The 15,173-nt window shown below is 43.6% G+C and overlaps 1 protein-coding gene across 1 annotated transcript in view; it reads left to right on the top strand.

Moving 5' to 3' along the window:
- The first annotated feature begins 409 nt into the window (after nucleotides 1-409).
- Nucleotides 410-15,173, top strand: part of NEB (nebulin) — a 172,025-nt gene continuing 157,261 nt past the window's right edge. Inside the window, exons 1-10 of the mRNA XM_083155043.1 lie at nucleotides 410-496; nucleotides 1,327-1,470; nucleotides 3,476-3,583; nucleotides 7,295-7,399; nucleotides 7,497-7,601; nucleotides 9,314-9,418; nucleotides 9,721-9,825; nucleotides 10,708-10,812; nucleotides 10,910-11,017; nucleotides 14,117-14,233. Coding sequence (XP_083011169.1) covers nucleotides 410-496; nucleotides 1,327-1,470; nucleotides 3,476-3,583; nucleotides 7,295-7,399; nucleotides 7,497-7,601; nucleotides 9,314-9,418; nucleotides 9,721-9,825; nucleotides 10,708-10,812; nucleotides 10,910-11,017; nucleotides 14,117-14,233 — 1,089 coding nt within the window. The remainder of the gene's footprint in view (nucleotides 497-1,326; nucleotides 1,471-3,475; nucleotides 3,584-7,294; nucleotides 7,400-7,496; nucleotides 7,602-9,313; nucleotides 9,419-9,720; nucleotides 9,826-10,707; nucleotides 10,813-10,909; nucleotides 11,018-14,116; nucleotides 14,234-15,173) is intronic.

Raw genomic sequence — 15,173 nt, 5'->3', positions numbered from 1 at the left:
GTAACTGTCATAGGTGAAAATGCTATGGGGCCCAGAGCTGAGTGGGTCCACCTTCCCTGTCATAGTTACATATATTATTCACAGGAGCATAACTACCATAGGTGCAGGGAGTGCAGCTGCTATGAGAGCCAGAGCTGAGAGGGGCCACCTTCCCTGTAAAACTACATGTCCTATATACATTTTTCACTATTAGGAGGTTCAGAGGGGAACATACAAACTTTTGCTTTGGGGCCTACAAATATCTAGTTACGCCACTGCATACGCCATATTTCATGTGTTTCTTGTGGAAATATCCCTGTAAGAATCAGCTGTATGCAAATTGTACAAAAATCCAAAATGCAGAATAGTTAACTCTCTTGTTCCTGGAAATGAGACATAGCAATCATTGCCAGCAGAACAACTCGCCCCCATGGGCCCTGCTTTGCTGCCATACATGTTAACCCAAGCCGTATCCAATTTAGATGTTGGCTTCCATATTAATGCTGCTTCTCTCCAGGTCATCTGCTTTTTTCATCATTGCTGCACATCTGCGATAAGCGCTTGTTCCGTACATTTCATCAGCATTGCTTCTTAGGTAGTGAGTAGCTTCATTCCAACATACGTCAAGCTTGCTTTGAACATTATAATATGGCTTTATTAGGATTCCTCTACCTACCGCTCATATCAGCTTAAACTCCATGGCTATGGCTACTCATGCTTACATTAATAGTAACAACTAGGTCTGATCAGTTCCTCAATTGCAATAAAACCATGGAACCATGGTAAGTATGCAGCTTTTCTAATACTGGGGCAGATGTATTAATTCTTAACAAGAGATAAATCCAAGGGTGATAAGGAGAGAAAAACGTCCAGCCAATCACCTGCTAACTGCCATGTTACAGGCTGTGTTTGAAAAAAGTCAGTAAGGAGCTGATTGGCTGGATGTTTATCTCTATCACCCTTGCATTTATCTCTTAAGGCTTAATACATCTGCCCCACTCTTTCTTATCACCTGATATCTTATTGTCTATATATATATTCTGTTGATTAAGCAAAAATGGATCAGGGGTAAGAAGTCTGCAGCTTTCCAAGTTGCTAACAGCTAATTTAGTCCAAATTCTCTAATCCTGGTTGTTAATTCCACTAGATCGGTGGTTCTCAAACTCGCTCCTGGCAAGAGCCCTGTGTATCACCAACTGTCACCAACCTCTTTTACATGCACAGGTTACCTTGGAAAACATGGACAGTGTGGGGTCCTGAGGACTGAGTTTGAGAACCTTTGCTTTAGATGTTAGAGGTAGAACACATACAGCTATGGAAGATATCTGATTGTGTTTCGTTTTACAGCAACCACCCAGTGGCCCAGTGGCAGCTGAGTCATCTGCTGCTCCCGCTGAAAAGAAGAAGAGAATTAAGAAAAAGGTGGATACGTCAAAGTTTATGACTCCGTATATAGCACACAGCAAGAAAATGCAAGACATGTTCAGTCAGGTAAGTGGGGTATTTGTTTTATTGGAGAAAGATTGATATTGCTGATGACAGCAACAGTCGTCTTTGAATTCCATTCTGTGAGGTTGGCCTGTCCTCTAGAGGACTATGGGGGAGATTCTCTAAGGTAAAAATGCGGTAAAAACCCGTGCTGCCCGGACCTGTGACCTCCTCCCTGCACTGATCCTCTTCTGGGTGCAGGGAGGAGGAGAGCCCGGCGCAGGAGCAGCAGCGCCGGGTGTGGGAGGGAGCCGCCGGGACCTGCTGGGACCCGACGACTCTCACCGCAAAGGACAGCTCTTAACGCAAGAGCTGTCCTTTGCTAGAATTATCGCATATGTTAGAACATATGCAATAATTATGATTGCGATGGGTGGCGAAGGGGGGCGGAGCTGGGCGGCAAGTTTTAGAGAATCTCCCGCAAAGGCTGTAATAGTCCAAAATCAACAACTTTCACAGGCTTGTCACAAACCCACACTTATAGCAATATCTATTCTAGTCATACTTGCCTACTTTTGAAAACTAGTTTCAGGGAGATTATAGTTGCTAATAGAATTTTGCAAAGAGCCCCATTGAGGGGGCATGTCATACTCCACCCATAGGGCGTGTCTAGTTCCATATATGGAGAGATTGTTAAAAGAGATCGTGAATGTGGCACCTAGAAGCCTGGGTGTGTAATTTTAAATGACTTCTATCCAAAAGTAGATGATCTCCAAAGCAGTTAGTAAGTACTGTACTTGATAAACTGCTGGGAAATGGTGCAGATGATTCAATGTAAATGTATCTGTCTCTCATTCCTTTTTTTCCCAACAAATGTAACAGTTTAATGTGGGCTACGTGAAATGAGGGAGATTGGTAGACTAATGAGGAATAGAGGGATATTGCTGTTATTTCAGGGAGCCTCCTGCAGAATGCAGGAGGGTAGACAACTAGGATTCTAGTTCAAAAGACACATTTTATCATTTGGCAACATTGGTATTGATGATATTTTGAAACTTTGAACAACACCTACTGCAATATTTATTTTAAGGGAACACAGTCCCTTTGCTGGGACACAGGGGCATCACTTACCTCAGGGTTGCCTACCCTCCCATAATTGGGTCCCCCTCCCGGCCCGCCTGGAAGGGGGGAAAGCCTCCTGGAATGTGGCCAGTCTCCCTCGACTCTCTGTGGGAGCAAATGACACGATTTGCGTCTTTGTAGCCCTTTTCCCTGCTGTGCAATGCTACCGGTATTGCATGTCAGGGGGAGTGGCCAAGAGGACATGATCATGCTGACCACGCCCCACTCTGGATGATCCCCATCCCACCCCTTTCCTGCCTCATCAGTTGCCCCGTCTCCCTGCCTCACTGAACTGGCTGCCCTCTCCCGGTGGGGACAGCCAGAAAGTTGGCAATACTGACTTATCTTGGTTGCAGCTTCTAGACTCCATGCACATGCTGCTTAAAAAGGCATGGCTTCATGGGAAGGGGTATTGCCTCACTCTAGGGTTACAGGAGATGCTGCTATGCCCCTGGAGACTGTCATGATGTTTGTAGTGCCCGGCTCCTACACGTTGATAGGATCAAAGTGCTGCACGTAATGTTACACTGCAGCACCCAGCTTCTGTCACTGCAGAGGAGGCAGCATTTTGGTGTCATCTATCTGTGGGTGACACCCAGGAGCGGCTTGCACCCCTGAGGTGACGCCACTGCTGGGACAAGGTGTTTTGCCACTTAAGACAAAAATTTTAATTGGTCTCCCAAGTCCATATATGTATGTAATCATCTTTTGGGTCTTATGTTTGCAACAACCACATAAACAATCCATGTGCAAGAAGAATTCTAGGGTAGAACCGGGAAGCACTATTTATTTCTCTTTCTCTGTAGATGGATGTAATCAGTGTGCCTCAAACTTTCTTGCACCTTAGGCAGAGGCCTATATTGCAGCAACCAACACCCAGTCCTTTGTTTCTTGAATGAGATGTAACAGATCAATCATATAACTTTCTATTTACATCGTGTCTTAGAATAAATATAAAGAGAAATATGAGCAACACCGGGGAGAACCGTATGCCATCACTACCGACACACCGGAACTCAGGCGGATCAAAAAAGCCCAAAACCAGCTTAGTGAGGTAAGCCGAGTCCTTCATATTAATTTGCCCTTATGTTCTGACGTTCTAATTTCCTTGTATTTAGGGGGTGATTCTGGGTGGATTGCAAAATCAAACTTCTCCTTTAATGCACAAAACCATGTGCACTGCAGGTGGGGCAGATGTAACATGTGAAGAGAGAGTTAATTTTGGGTGGGGTGTGTTCAAACCGATATCTAAATTGCAGTGTTAGAATAAAGCAGCCAGGATTTACCCTGCACAGAAACCAAATAACTCTCCCAAATGTAACTCTCTCTACATCTGCCCCACCTGTCCATTAAGGAAGGAGTTTGCTTTTGCAAACCAACCAGAATAACCCCCATAATTTAGGGATGAAACAGAATATTTTGTATTCCTCCTTCTTTGTTTAACTCATACACGGATTATGCTGTGAGAACGCAAAATAGAGACTACGGTAAATTATTCGGTACTTGTGTAGTTTCACGGCGCCAGCATGGCGCCGTGCTACTTCCGGGTTGTACCCTTGCCACAAACTATGTAAAATAAAGTAACTTAACTCCATGCCAACATGGATATTTCATACCTCCACTATCCATGTTGGCATGGAGTTGATTTTAGATAGCGTGGCGAGTGTAGCGAGCCACCGAGCCCGCAGCGTGTGCGAGCGAAGCGAGCCCCGCAAGGGGACTCAGACGCACGGCGCCATGTTGGCGCTGTGACACTACACAAGTACCAATTATTATTTTCCAGAAACCTCTATAGCTCATGTAAATTGGGTGCATTTTATGCCATAATCCAAGGAGCAAATTGGATCAGAAATACAGGTGCATTTCCCGCAGCTTGCAGATCAATGTAAAGTTAGCAAATGCTAACGTTGTAGGCATGGAGATAAAAGAGGTATACTGTATGTTCCAGGCTGGTACCAGCAGAAAATAGTAGTATGTGCACCCGACCTGGTTTATGTCAGAAGATGCGGCTGACCGTGATACTAACTAGTGCAGTGGTTCTCACCCTTGGTCCTCAGGACCTCTCAACAGCTCACGTTTTCCAGGTCACTCAGCAGGTGCACAGGTGCACTCATTATTCTTAAAAGATCACAGGTGGAGCTAATTACTTCACTTGTGATTCTGTGCGGAGACCTGGAAAACGTGAACTGTTGGGGGGGTCCTGAGGATCGAGGTTGAGAACCACTGAACTAGTGAATGCTGAAGTCTATGAAAGCATCATATACATAAGACAGACGCTGGGTCTGGGCAGTGTTACTAATAAATATAAGGTCACTTCGACTCTGTAAAATACATTTCTATACATACACAATAACAATATTACAGTACTAATAAAGATCGATCAAATACAAACATCCTTTGGCGAATTTCCATTTGAAATAAAATGGGAATGTTCTATGTTGCATTGGACCAAATGAAAAATATGGAGTGATAATGTGAATACATTATTATAGTGGTCACTGTGGTCACTGTGGTCAGTATGGGCCTTATTCTAGTTCACTCTTTCTGACAAAATCCTTCTTAGATGGACAAAACCATGTACACTGCAGGTGGGGCAGATGCAACTTGTGTAGAGAGAGAGTTAGATTTGGGTGGGTTTCAAGTTGAGATCTATATTGCAGTGTAAAAATAAAGCAGTCGGTATTTACCCTGCACAGAAACAAAATAACTCACCCAAATCTAATTCTCTCTGCACATTTTACATCTGCCCCCCTGCAGTGCACATGGTTTTGTCCATCTAAGAAGGATTTTGTCAGAAAGAGTGAACTAGAATAAGTTCCTATGTGATATAGTAGAACTTGAGCCCAAGAAAGAGGCCCATACAGTTTAGTCCCAATTCTGAGGCTAATAATGGGGCTCTTTGGGTGTGTTATCAGGACACCGTTGTCTAAAGGTGTGTACACACGGTGCGGTTTTTGTTAGCGGATGATTTTGTCTAAGCTATTTTGACTAGATGCAAGTTTGTTTATGTTCACTTACGTGAATTTTGCTATGCGATACTGATATAGCGTGGCCGCACATCGGCATCGGCTGCATGTTTAACACCGTACGATTTTGGCTAACCTTCCAGGTCTTTTTTCCTGACAAAATTGCACAGTGTGTACACTCCTTAGGGCAGGGGTTCCCAATCTTTTTTGAATCAGGGCACCCTAGAGTTTCAGAACTTTTTTCACGGCACCCCTAGGCCAAACAAAATGTAATTAGATTGGGTATATATTTGATTCTTAGGGTGATTTATGTGGTAAAGGGCAGGATTTGCTTCTGTTTGTACACATTTTATGATTGGCAGGCACCAGCACTGGTTTTGCTCATAAATAACTAACCATTAATAATTTGAGTTAGTCTTGGACCCCCAACCCAAGGCACCCCTGCATGTGTCCCGAGGCACCCCAGGGAGCCACGGCACACAGTTTGGGAACCTCTGCCTTAGGGATTAAACATGTTTATTATTCTGTGTGTTATGGTAAGCAGGGCTTAAAGTCGTCATTGATAGGTGGTGAAACTCATTTCCCTTTGCCACCTAATTCCCCACTTGACTCCTCCCATTAAGCAGAGACAGAACCAGTGGTGGGCTTTTGGCAGTCCTCTGCAAACTATATTGCTTTTCTGTTAGAATTATTGTGCAGGGCCAAGGTTATTGTGCAGCCCCCCCCCCCCCCCCCCCCTGACAGAGCCAGGGTATCCTAACACTAGGACCTATTGAGGGTACTTGAGGACCATAATTTACCACCATATTATATATTTTCTTCCAGTAAGACAGTTAGGTGGAAAGTCTCATTTAACAAAGTGATGCAGTGAGCAGTTATATGCTGTAACTCATATCAACCAATCAAAATCATTTTTCTTAGGAGCCTACAGTAGCAGTCTAACAAAATCTTATATCTGATTGGATCTGTGAATGTTGGCATTCCCTTGTTCTGTGCAACATTATTAAATAATCCACAAATTGTTCAGTTTGGTAACATAATTCCGTCTTATTCTCAATGCTTAAAATTCAGGAATCTCTATAATTTGTTTATAAATATTATTATAGTTATTAATATAACATTTTATTTATAAGGCGCCAGAAGTGGTTTGCAGAACCATACAAATAACACATATTACAGGAATACAGGGTAAACATTACAGAAACTGAAAACCTAAAACAGAGCACAGGTAACAATTAGCAGAACGGTTCTCAGTACACAATGCAGCTGAGATGAAGCGTTGTGGTTATAGACGGTGGGTGAGTAAGTAAGAGAAAGCTATAATTGAAGTGTGAGAGAAGACAGTTGTGAGAACAGGAGGGAATAGTGCTTTGCTCCAAGTAGCTTACAGTTTAGAAGGAGGGAGAGACAGACAGATGACATGAGATACAGGAAAGGAGACCTGAAGGCAGGAAGTGAGCATGGCACGGATTGCTAGGACATGAGGCAGCAGGTACAGGTAGTGGCCTCAGTACTATTTTATCCAGAAGGGTACGCTTTGATGAACTGGTGAGTTTTCAGCGACCAATGTCGGGAGAGTCTACTAAAGCGAGGGAGCTCATTCCAATGAAGGGGGCAGTGCGGCAAAATCTTGAATACACTCATGAGATGCAATGGCCGAGGAAATGGAGAGTCAATGGTCATTAACTGACCGCAGAGGACTGGAGGCAGGCAGTACAGGCAGTATTAGTAGTTCATAACAGACAGTACAGTAACCTCAATGTAAGTTGTTTTTTAATTGGTTTACTATTCTGACATAGGTGAAGTACCGTATGGATGGCAACGTGGCTAGAACTAACTGTCATGTTGATGAAAAAGCCAGGGATATTGAGCATGCCAAAAAGGTGTCAAAACAAATGAGCAAGGTAAGTGTGCTGCATGTTGGCAGGTAGGTGTGTTTTCCAATGCAATGCAATGGTCATCATGAGATTGGAATTACCCCAATACATTTTGTTATTTCAGGTTTTGTACAAGCAAAATTGGGAGGACACTAAGGAAAAGTACCTGCTACCTCCTGACGCACCTGAGCTTGTGCAGGCGGTGAAGAACTCTGCAATGTTCAGCAAGGTAAGCGTCATTTTCTACTAACACATACGTTATTCTTTACTTAGCATTTAATGTAAATAAGGTCATGTAAATACATACTGTACTTTGTCTGTAAATACACTTTAAATAGCTTCAAGTAACAACTAAAAGTATAGTTACCCTAGGCAGTCCCCTCTCCCCTGATTCTATTATGCTATGCTTGTCCCCATTTCGCCATTGTTCTCCTGTCCCCGCATTACTTACTGGTGACACAGATCTTGCCTGCTCCGGCCTCCTTTTCACCCTGCCACTTGTAGGTGCAGGTGACCCCAAGTATTTTGATTCCTACACCCCCCTACTATCAACATGATTTTATTCCTCCTGGCAAGTTTTTGGCCTATTCAAAATTACCCGTACATACTGTAAATGCTGGTATATCATGCATTTCTTTTAATAGTAAAACAAATATCAGATGCAGGTTTGTTTGATATACATCTTATAATTATTATAGCTATAGCCATAGAGATAATTTTATGATTTTTAATACGCTAAATAGCAACAGATGCACCAAGTAAACCAGCTTTTAAACTTTTTGTAACCATAGATAAGTGCTTGGCAACATTTTGATAGCAATCATAGAAGCAGCCGCATTATATTTGTGCTTTATTGGGTATACACAGCATTACGGGTGTTGTATAACACACCGACAGTCGGGATTCGGATAGTCATTAGCCCGACATCAGAATCCAGACTGCGGGGACTCAGACAGCGGGGGGGGGGAGCGCAACCGGAGCTCCTTTTCTATTCTTCCTCTATGAGGGTCATGGACCCCCATGAGGTAGAATAGCCTCTGCCGATCTGTTGGGCTATTAGCAGTCGGGATTCTTTGTGGGCCATGTAAACGCTGCCTGCCGCTGGCCAACCTTAACGTCCATCTGTTAATTTAATTTGACTTCTACAGTGCTTGCAGGCCTAAGACCCCTCTCTGTTGTCTTAGATCTGTGGCGTCCCTTTACGGGAAGAGTGTGATCAGCTGCCTGCCATCCACGCGCGTTTCACCAGCGGATTTCCATGGGAATGCCCATGAAAAGCTGGGCGTTCCCATGGACGTGACTGCAGTGTGCGGTCACACGCCCCCGTCCACACGGCTAGGTGCGAATGCATATAATCAATTTGCCACGCCTGCTCACACAAAGTGGCTGCACATGCACATAAATGCTTATGCACAGTTGCACAGCATTGCTCCCCTGTGCAAACGCGCAGGGGATCGATCAAATCAGAATGACCTCCATAGATTGTAAGCTCTACTGGGGCAGGGACTGATGTAAATGTTTAATTATTCTTTGTAAAGCGCTGCGGAATATGCGTGCCCTATATAAATATTCGGAAATAAATTTAAAAAAAATAAAGACAGTTTGTTTAAGACATGGCAATGATCCCATTATACTGCCCCATTCTTCAGTGGTAACCACTTCAGGAAAACATAAGGGACATCCATACTTTATAGACAGGTAATACACCATTCGTTATATTAGGGAATATATATTTATATATATATATATATTTACCAAATTATTTATAATCGCAGCCTTATACCTTAGTTTAAAAAATACAGAAAGAAAAATTATGGTTTATTATATTCTTTTTATATTGTTATAGTCTTCATTATTCTTATTTTCTTCATTGAAACAATACTTTTATTTATTTCGTTTAAAGGGACTGTGTAATATGTTTTTAAATTTTTTTATTTCTAGAAACTGTACACAGCAGACTGGGACGAGGATAAATCAACCTTTTTTCCATATTCTGATAGTCCGGAGCTAAGGAGAGTGGCTAAGGCACAGAAGGCGCTAAGTGATGTACGTATAGCAGGAATACTGTCTAGCAGATTAGATTACATTGGCATTCTATTACTTCGCTACAAGGTGTAATATTGTGCATAGAAAAAAGAAATGTTTTACAGTCACCAGGGAATCTTATCTTGTGGGTTCTAATTGCCTGTCTGCAATGTTGTATTAAATACATCACTTTATCTTTCTGACTACATTAGAAAATAAAATAATGTAGGAAATTGTATGAATTGTCCTTGTATACACCACAAAACATCAATGTGGCTACAACTGTATCTAATGCACATAAATGAACATTCTACTCCTTCCAGATTAATTATAAGAAGGGACACAATGAACAGAAGCTTCAGTTCACGTCACTGGCTGATCGACCCGATATAGAGATGGCCAAGAAAGTGACTCAGCAGCTGAGTGATGTAAGTCTGACATTCCCTATGCTTCTCTTGTGTATCCTCATCCAATCCGGCCCTTTCCACCTGCGCTCACTCTATCCATGCGCTCCATGTCTCCATTTTAGTTGTCTTTTATCAGGCCTCAAATGTAATTCATACAGCCGTCCTTTGGGCCTGATTCAAACTCAGTTTTTGCAAAAGTACAACTTTTGGCAGTAGTCTGTGGCCAAAGGGGCGGGATTCCCAGTACAGGGCTAGACCGCCCAGCACAGCTCTCCAGGTCCCTCCCTGCATTGTGCCTGCAAACGTTTTGTGGGCACATCGCTAAAGAATGAACACTTCACTACACAGCGAAGCACTCGCACAGGACTGACAGCCCCCTAGCTGCTAAGCCAGATACAGGTCAGCCATGTTCCAAGTCGCAGTGGCAGTGTGTGACGTCACGCAGCAAAGGATGGCCATCGACCATCGATGATTAGAAACAAAATCACTGCTTCTAGGCTGAAAAATGCCTCACATGTAACAGTAGGAGGTTTGCAGTAATGCCAGAGCAGTAGCGTTTAACATTAATGCCATAAATTCATTATTCAGTTTTGGGTGGAATTCTGAACTGAAACTTCCTTTAGCCTATTTAGAATCATTATACAATCCCAGTGATCTCCACATTCTCTCACCAAGATTTGGTAAAGTCTCCCCCTGTAATTGCCAGCACAGCAGCTGTCACCACTCTAAATTCCCTTCACTCCATTCTTCTCTGTTCCCCACCTTTGTCTATGGACAATTTCCCCTTTCCTCCCTGTAATTCCTATGCTTCATCTTCTATTCTTCACTTCATACTATGAATTTCCTATTTTTACTCACATTTTCCTTCCCATACCATGTTCTGACATATCTTTCCTGACACAGATAAAATATCGTGAGGATTACAAGAAGAAAGTAAAAGGAAAATGGAGTCAGACTCCTTGCTATGAAGTTGCTGTGGCCAGAATGAATGCGGATAATCTGAGTGATGTAAGTGTGACATGACGATATACCCTACAGACATCAGGACTTCACGCACAACCAGGGTACAGTGAACACATTTTAACTCATGTTCTTCTTCCAACAGAGGAAATACCATGAAGACTTTGAGAACATTAAAGACCAAATCAACTTCATGCAAACGGAAACTCCAGTATACCAGGCTAACAAGAAGGCTGGGCTGAACGCTAGCACGGTACGATAAAGCTGGGACATTAAATGAACAAATGTTAGATTCATACTGTTGGAATAATGTTTATTCATATGCTTTATTCATAAACTTCTGTAATGTAGTCATTTCATAGATTTCTATAACGCCTTGTGGCATTGATAGTTGCTATTAAAGTTGGGGGGAAAAAAGAAAACAGGAAACCAGGAGCCAACCACCGTCTGAGATGTATGTTCCTGCAGTACAGGATGCAAACTAAATTCCCTTCTTTAAAAACATCTCTTTTAACTTCAACACACCTGGACCACTAATTGAAAAATCAGTTGATAACAGGTTATAGGATTCGGACAATGGTTCTTATTCAGATCTGTTTGCAGCAGTGGCGTAACTTTAAATTTTGCTCCCCCCTGCCAAAAAGTTTGTGGCACCCCCCCTTCCAGGCTCCTCTCCAGCATGTGACGTGATGATGTCACACGCATAAGGGAGAAGCTGAAGCAGGAGAGAGGAAGAGAGACCAGCATACACTGCTGCTTCCCTTGGCTCCGACGCATCCTAGGCTGCCCTAGCATGCCCATCCGCCTGCCCATCCTGTACACAGTAGCCAATAGCCGGCTCTGTGTACAGTCAATTGAATCAGTGGGGGAATTTGACATCTCTGCCATGGCCCCACCCACGCTGTGGCTGACTCGCTTCCAGTGCTCAGTCAGTGGGCAGCGGCAGGCAGCAGCATGTCAGTGCGTTGAGCGTGTGCTGGCGCCCACACAGACCCTGCTGTTGCTTGCTCCCCCAAGCAGCTGCTGGGGCTGCCTTACAGTAGTTACGCCACTGGATCGCAGTACAAATTTGTTCTCTCAAAATGGGCAAAACCATGTGCACTGCATGTGGGGCAGATGTAACATGTATAGAGTTAGATTTGTGTGAGTTATTTTGTTTCTGTGCAGAGTAAATACTGGCTTAATTATTTTTACACTGCAATTTCAACACACCCCACCCAAATTTAACTCTCTGCACATCTTACATCTGCCCCACCTGCAGTGCACATTTTGAGAACAATTTTGTACTGCGATCAGATCTGAATAAGGGCCAATATGGAGCAGTTACTAGCCAGTCTGACAAGCCATACTGTAGTAGATGCTTTAGTTGAAGACATTGGTAATGAGGGAAAGTATGTGGAAATATAAAAGGAGGCCAGGCTTTTTTCCCATCCAAGGAAGTTGGATCCATAAAGGTCGGAAAGACCAAACAACCAGCTCCCTTAGCAGGGATGAGTTTTTCAGCTATAACAAACAATTAAGCACATTAACCAACACAAGGCAACATTAGCTGTAAAGCAGGATAAGTACTCAGTGCCGCCGAGAGGTATGCCGTGCCCCGGTAAATTTTTGGGGGCATGGCCTATTCATGGGAGGTGTGACTACCTAACCATGATTAGGCCACCCCCCCAAAATGTTTAGGGGAGGGTGAAAAAAACACTTGAGGGGGGAAGTGTTATTGTGTCCCACCCCCCTCCCCTCAGCAGCGGCAGCAGCACACACGGCATGTGCTAACAGCAGGCTCAGCATGAGCTCTCACACTGTCAGTGAGACCTTCATGCTGAGCCTGCTGTCAGCAGTGCACAGCACATTTCATCAAATGTGTTTATTAGCAACTGTTTATTATATGAAATGAAATCTCTTGAGCCAATATTTTAAAGAATTGGAATTAAAAGCTACGTTTTATTTTCACTCATTATCGCTTACAATATAAAAGTGTGCCTCCCACAAGGAATCCTTTCTGTGAACAGCTATCCACTCCTTAGTGTTTGGCTGTTTCTCCCCCTTTTGAGTATCTGGGTGTGTGGTGCTGCCCAGGAGGGACGTAGGGGCAAGGGGGGTCAGACCAGGGCCTCCACTGGGCCCCTCCACCAAGCCAGGGCCCAGGTAATTAGTACCCTCCCCCCTCTCAGCAGCCCTGTAAGTACTTGAGTCACTGGTCTAAAGGTAAAAGCATCTTCATTTACTGTATCCAAAATAGCATGTAAAGTGTGGTCATAGCTAGAAGAAATTGAGCTCAGATGGAATAGGCAAAGGCTACCTTAAGTATTAAGAATCCCCTACACCAAAGGTTCTCAAAGTCGGTCCTCAGGACCCCACACAGTGCATGTTTGCAGGTCTCCTCACAGTATCAAGTGAAATAATTAACTCCACCTGTGGACCTTTTAAAATGTGACAGTCAGTAATGTGCACCTGCTGGGTGACCTGGAAAACATGAATTGTGTGGACCAAGTGGTTCTCAGGACCGAGTTTGAGAACCACTGCCCTACACCAGTGGCGTAACTACATTTAAAGCGCCCCCTCCGCCGGGAATTTTGGGCGCCCCCCCCCATAAGTTACCACTCCCCCCCACCCCAGACAAGTTATCACCCTCCTTACCCCATTGCCGCCGGACACGCAGATCTGTCGGGTCCCCAGCTCTCCCAGCTCCTAATAAAAAGTGACACTCTGAAAATGGCTGCCCCCATAATGCAGACAGTTTTTGAGGATGCTAGAGGGAGGCAGCGGCCTCCTCTAGCAACCTTAAAAACGGTCTGCTGTATGGGGGCAGCCATTTTCCGAGTGTCACTTATTAGCAGCTGTAGCCGGGAGAGCCGGGGACCCGACAGATCTGCGTATCGGGGTTAGAGGCTGCGGCGGCAATGGGGTAAAGAGGGTGTTAACTTTTTTGGGGGGGGCAGGAGTGTCGGCGGTAACTATAGTCCCGCAGACCCCCCCCCCCCCCCCCCGACGCCCCCACCTTCTTAGCGCCTCCCCGCCACCGTGGGGGCTGCGGGACTATAGTTACACCACTGCCCTACACTCACCAGGGTTACGGTATAAATGGTAGACAATGTCTAGGTTGACAGTAACTAGGTCGACGTCTTGAAATGGTCGACATACCCAAGGCTGACATTTACAAAAGGTCAACACAAGCTTATGGTCGATGTAGACATGGTCGACATTAAAAAGGTGGACATGAGTTTTTCATGTTACAAATATTGTGTTAGAAATACCTGGTATTAAATATGTTATAAATTCAATTTATTTAAATGGTCAAAAGACCACAGAACCATTTGCGATCGAAACAGTAACATTTGCTTTGTTTCCATAGGTGCAGTACAAAGCAGTTTATGAGAAGTCCAAGGGGCCCACAGCTTACCACACTCTTCCTGCCACAGAAAATCCATTACTGCGACAACTCAAAAAGGCTGGAAAGTCACTAAGTGATGTAAGTCCTGTGTATGCAAAGCTCTCACTTAGTAATTGTTATTACTATTCTTATTTACTAGAATTCTATATACAATATTGATCGTTTCGTAATATCTTAAGGGGCATACACACGGAACAATTTTGTGCTGTATTCTAAGCAATCTGACTAGATTGCTTAGAAATTAAGCACAGATCTCTCCGTGTGTATGCCTCTGAGAGATGAGGTTGCTAACTAAGACAGTGCATGCAGTCAAAATCTAGTCAAATTTTTTAGCAAGTGACTGCAAATCTCTCAGTGTGTACAGAATGAGAGATACTGATCGCAATCTCTCATTCTGAACCACTACCAAAATTGCTTAGCACAAATCTCTGCAGCTGCTCCGGTCACCCAGGGTTTTCCCTTTGCTTCTTCGTTGACATCGCTGTACTACAGAAATTATAGCCTCTTGAGAAAGATCCCCTTGTGTGGGATCGAAACGTCGGGGCATGTTCTATAAAACACCTGTGAATTTATCCACTTGACACCGTGTAAACACTGAATAAAAATCAGCTATTTGGATTTTACCAAACACGTTTGGGACTCATAATTAGGAGAGTGCTGGATATTCTACACCTACACAGGTGTGGATACACCCCGGATTATAATTGGATATACGTTCTACACGCATCTCCTTTATCTGGCACCCCGCGATACCTCTATTTTAGTGCGAGTGCGGTCCACACATGGAACTATATATATATATATATATATATATATATATATATATATATTTCACATACAGAAGAATGTGACCCTTTCGTTGCGCTGGATATGGCACCACTTCTATAGAACCTCGCTGTTAATAAGTAGATAGAAAACCAAAGGATATAGAAGTGCGCTCTGTAAAATGTTCACCACATCATAATTTATAGAATAATAGATAAAAATGTAGACACATAAAATAATAATTTATTCCATT

This window comes from Crinia signifera, chromosome 7 (genome assembly GCF_055691185.1).
Source record: "Crinia signifera chromosome 7, ASM5569118v1, whole genome shotgun sequence".
Classification (NCBI taxonomy): Eukaryota; Metazoa; Chordata; class Amphibia; order Anura; family Myobatrachidae; genus Crinia; species Crinia signifera.
This window is presented reverse-complemented; position numbering and strand designations above follow the sequence as displayed.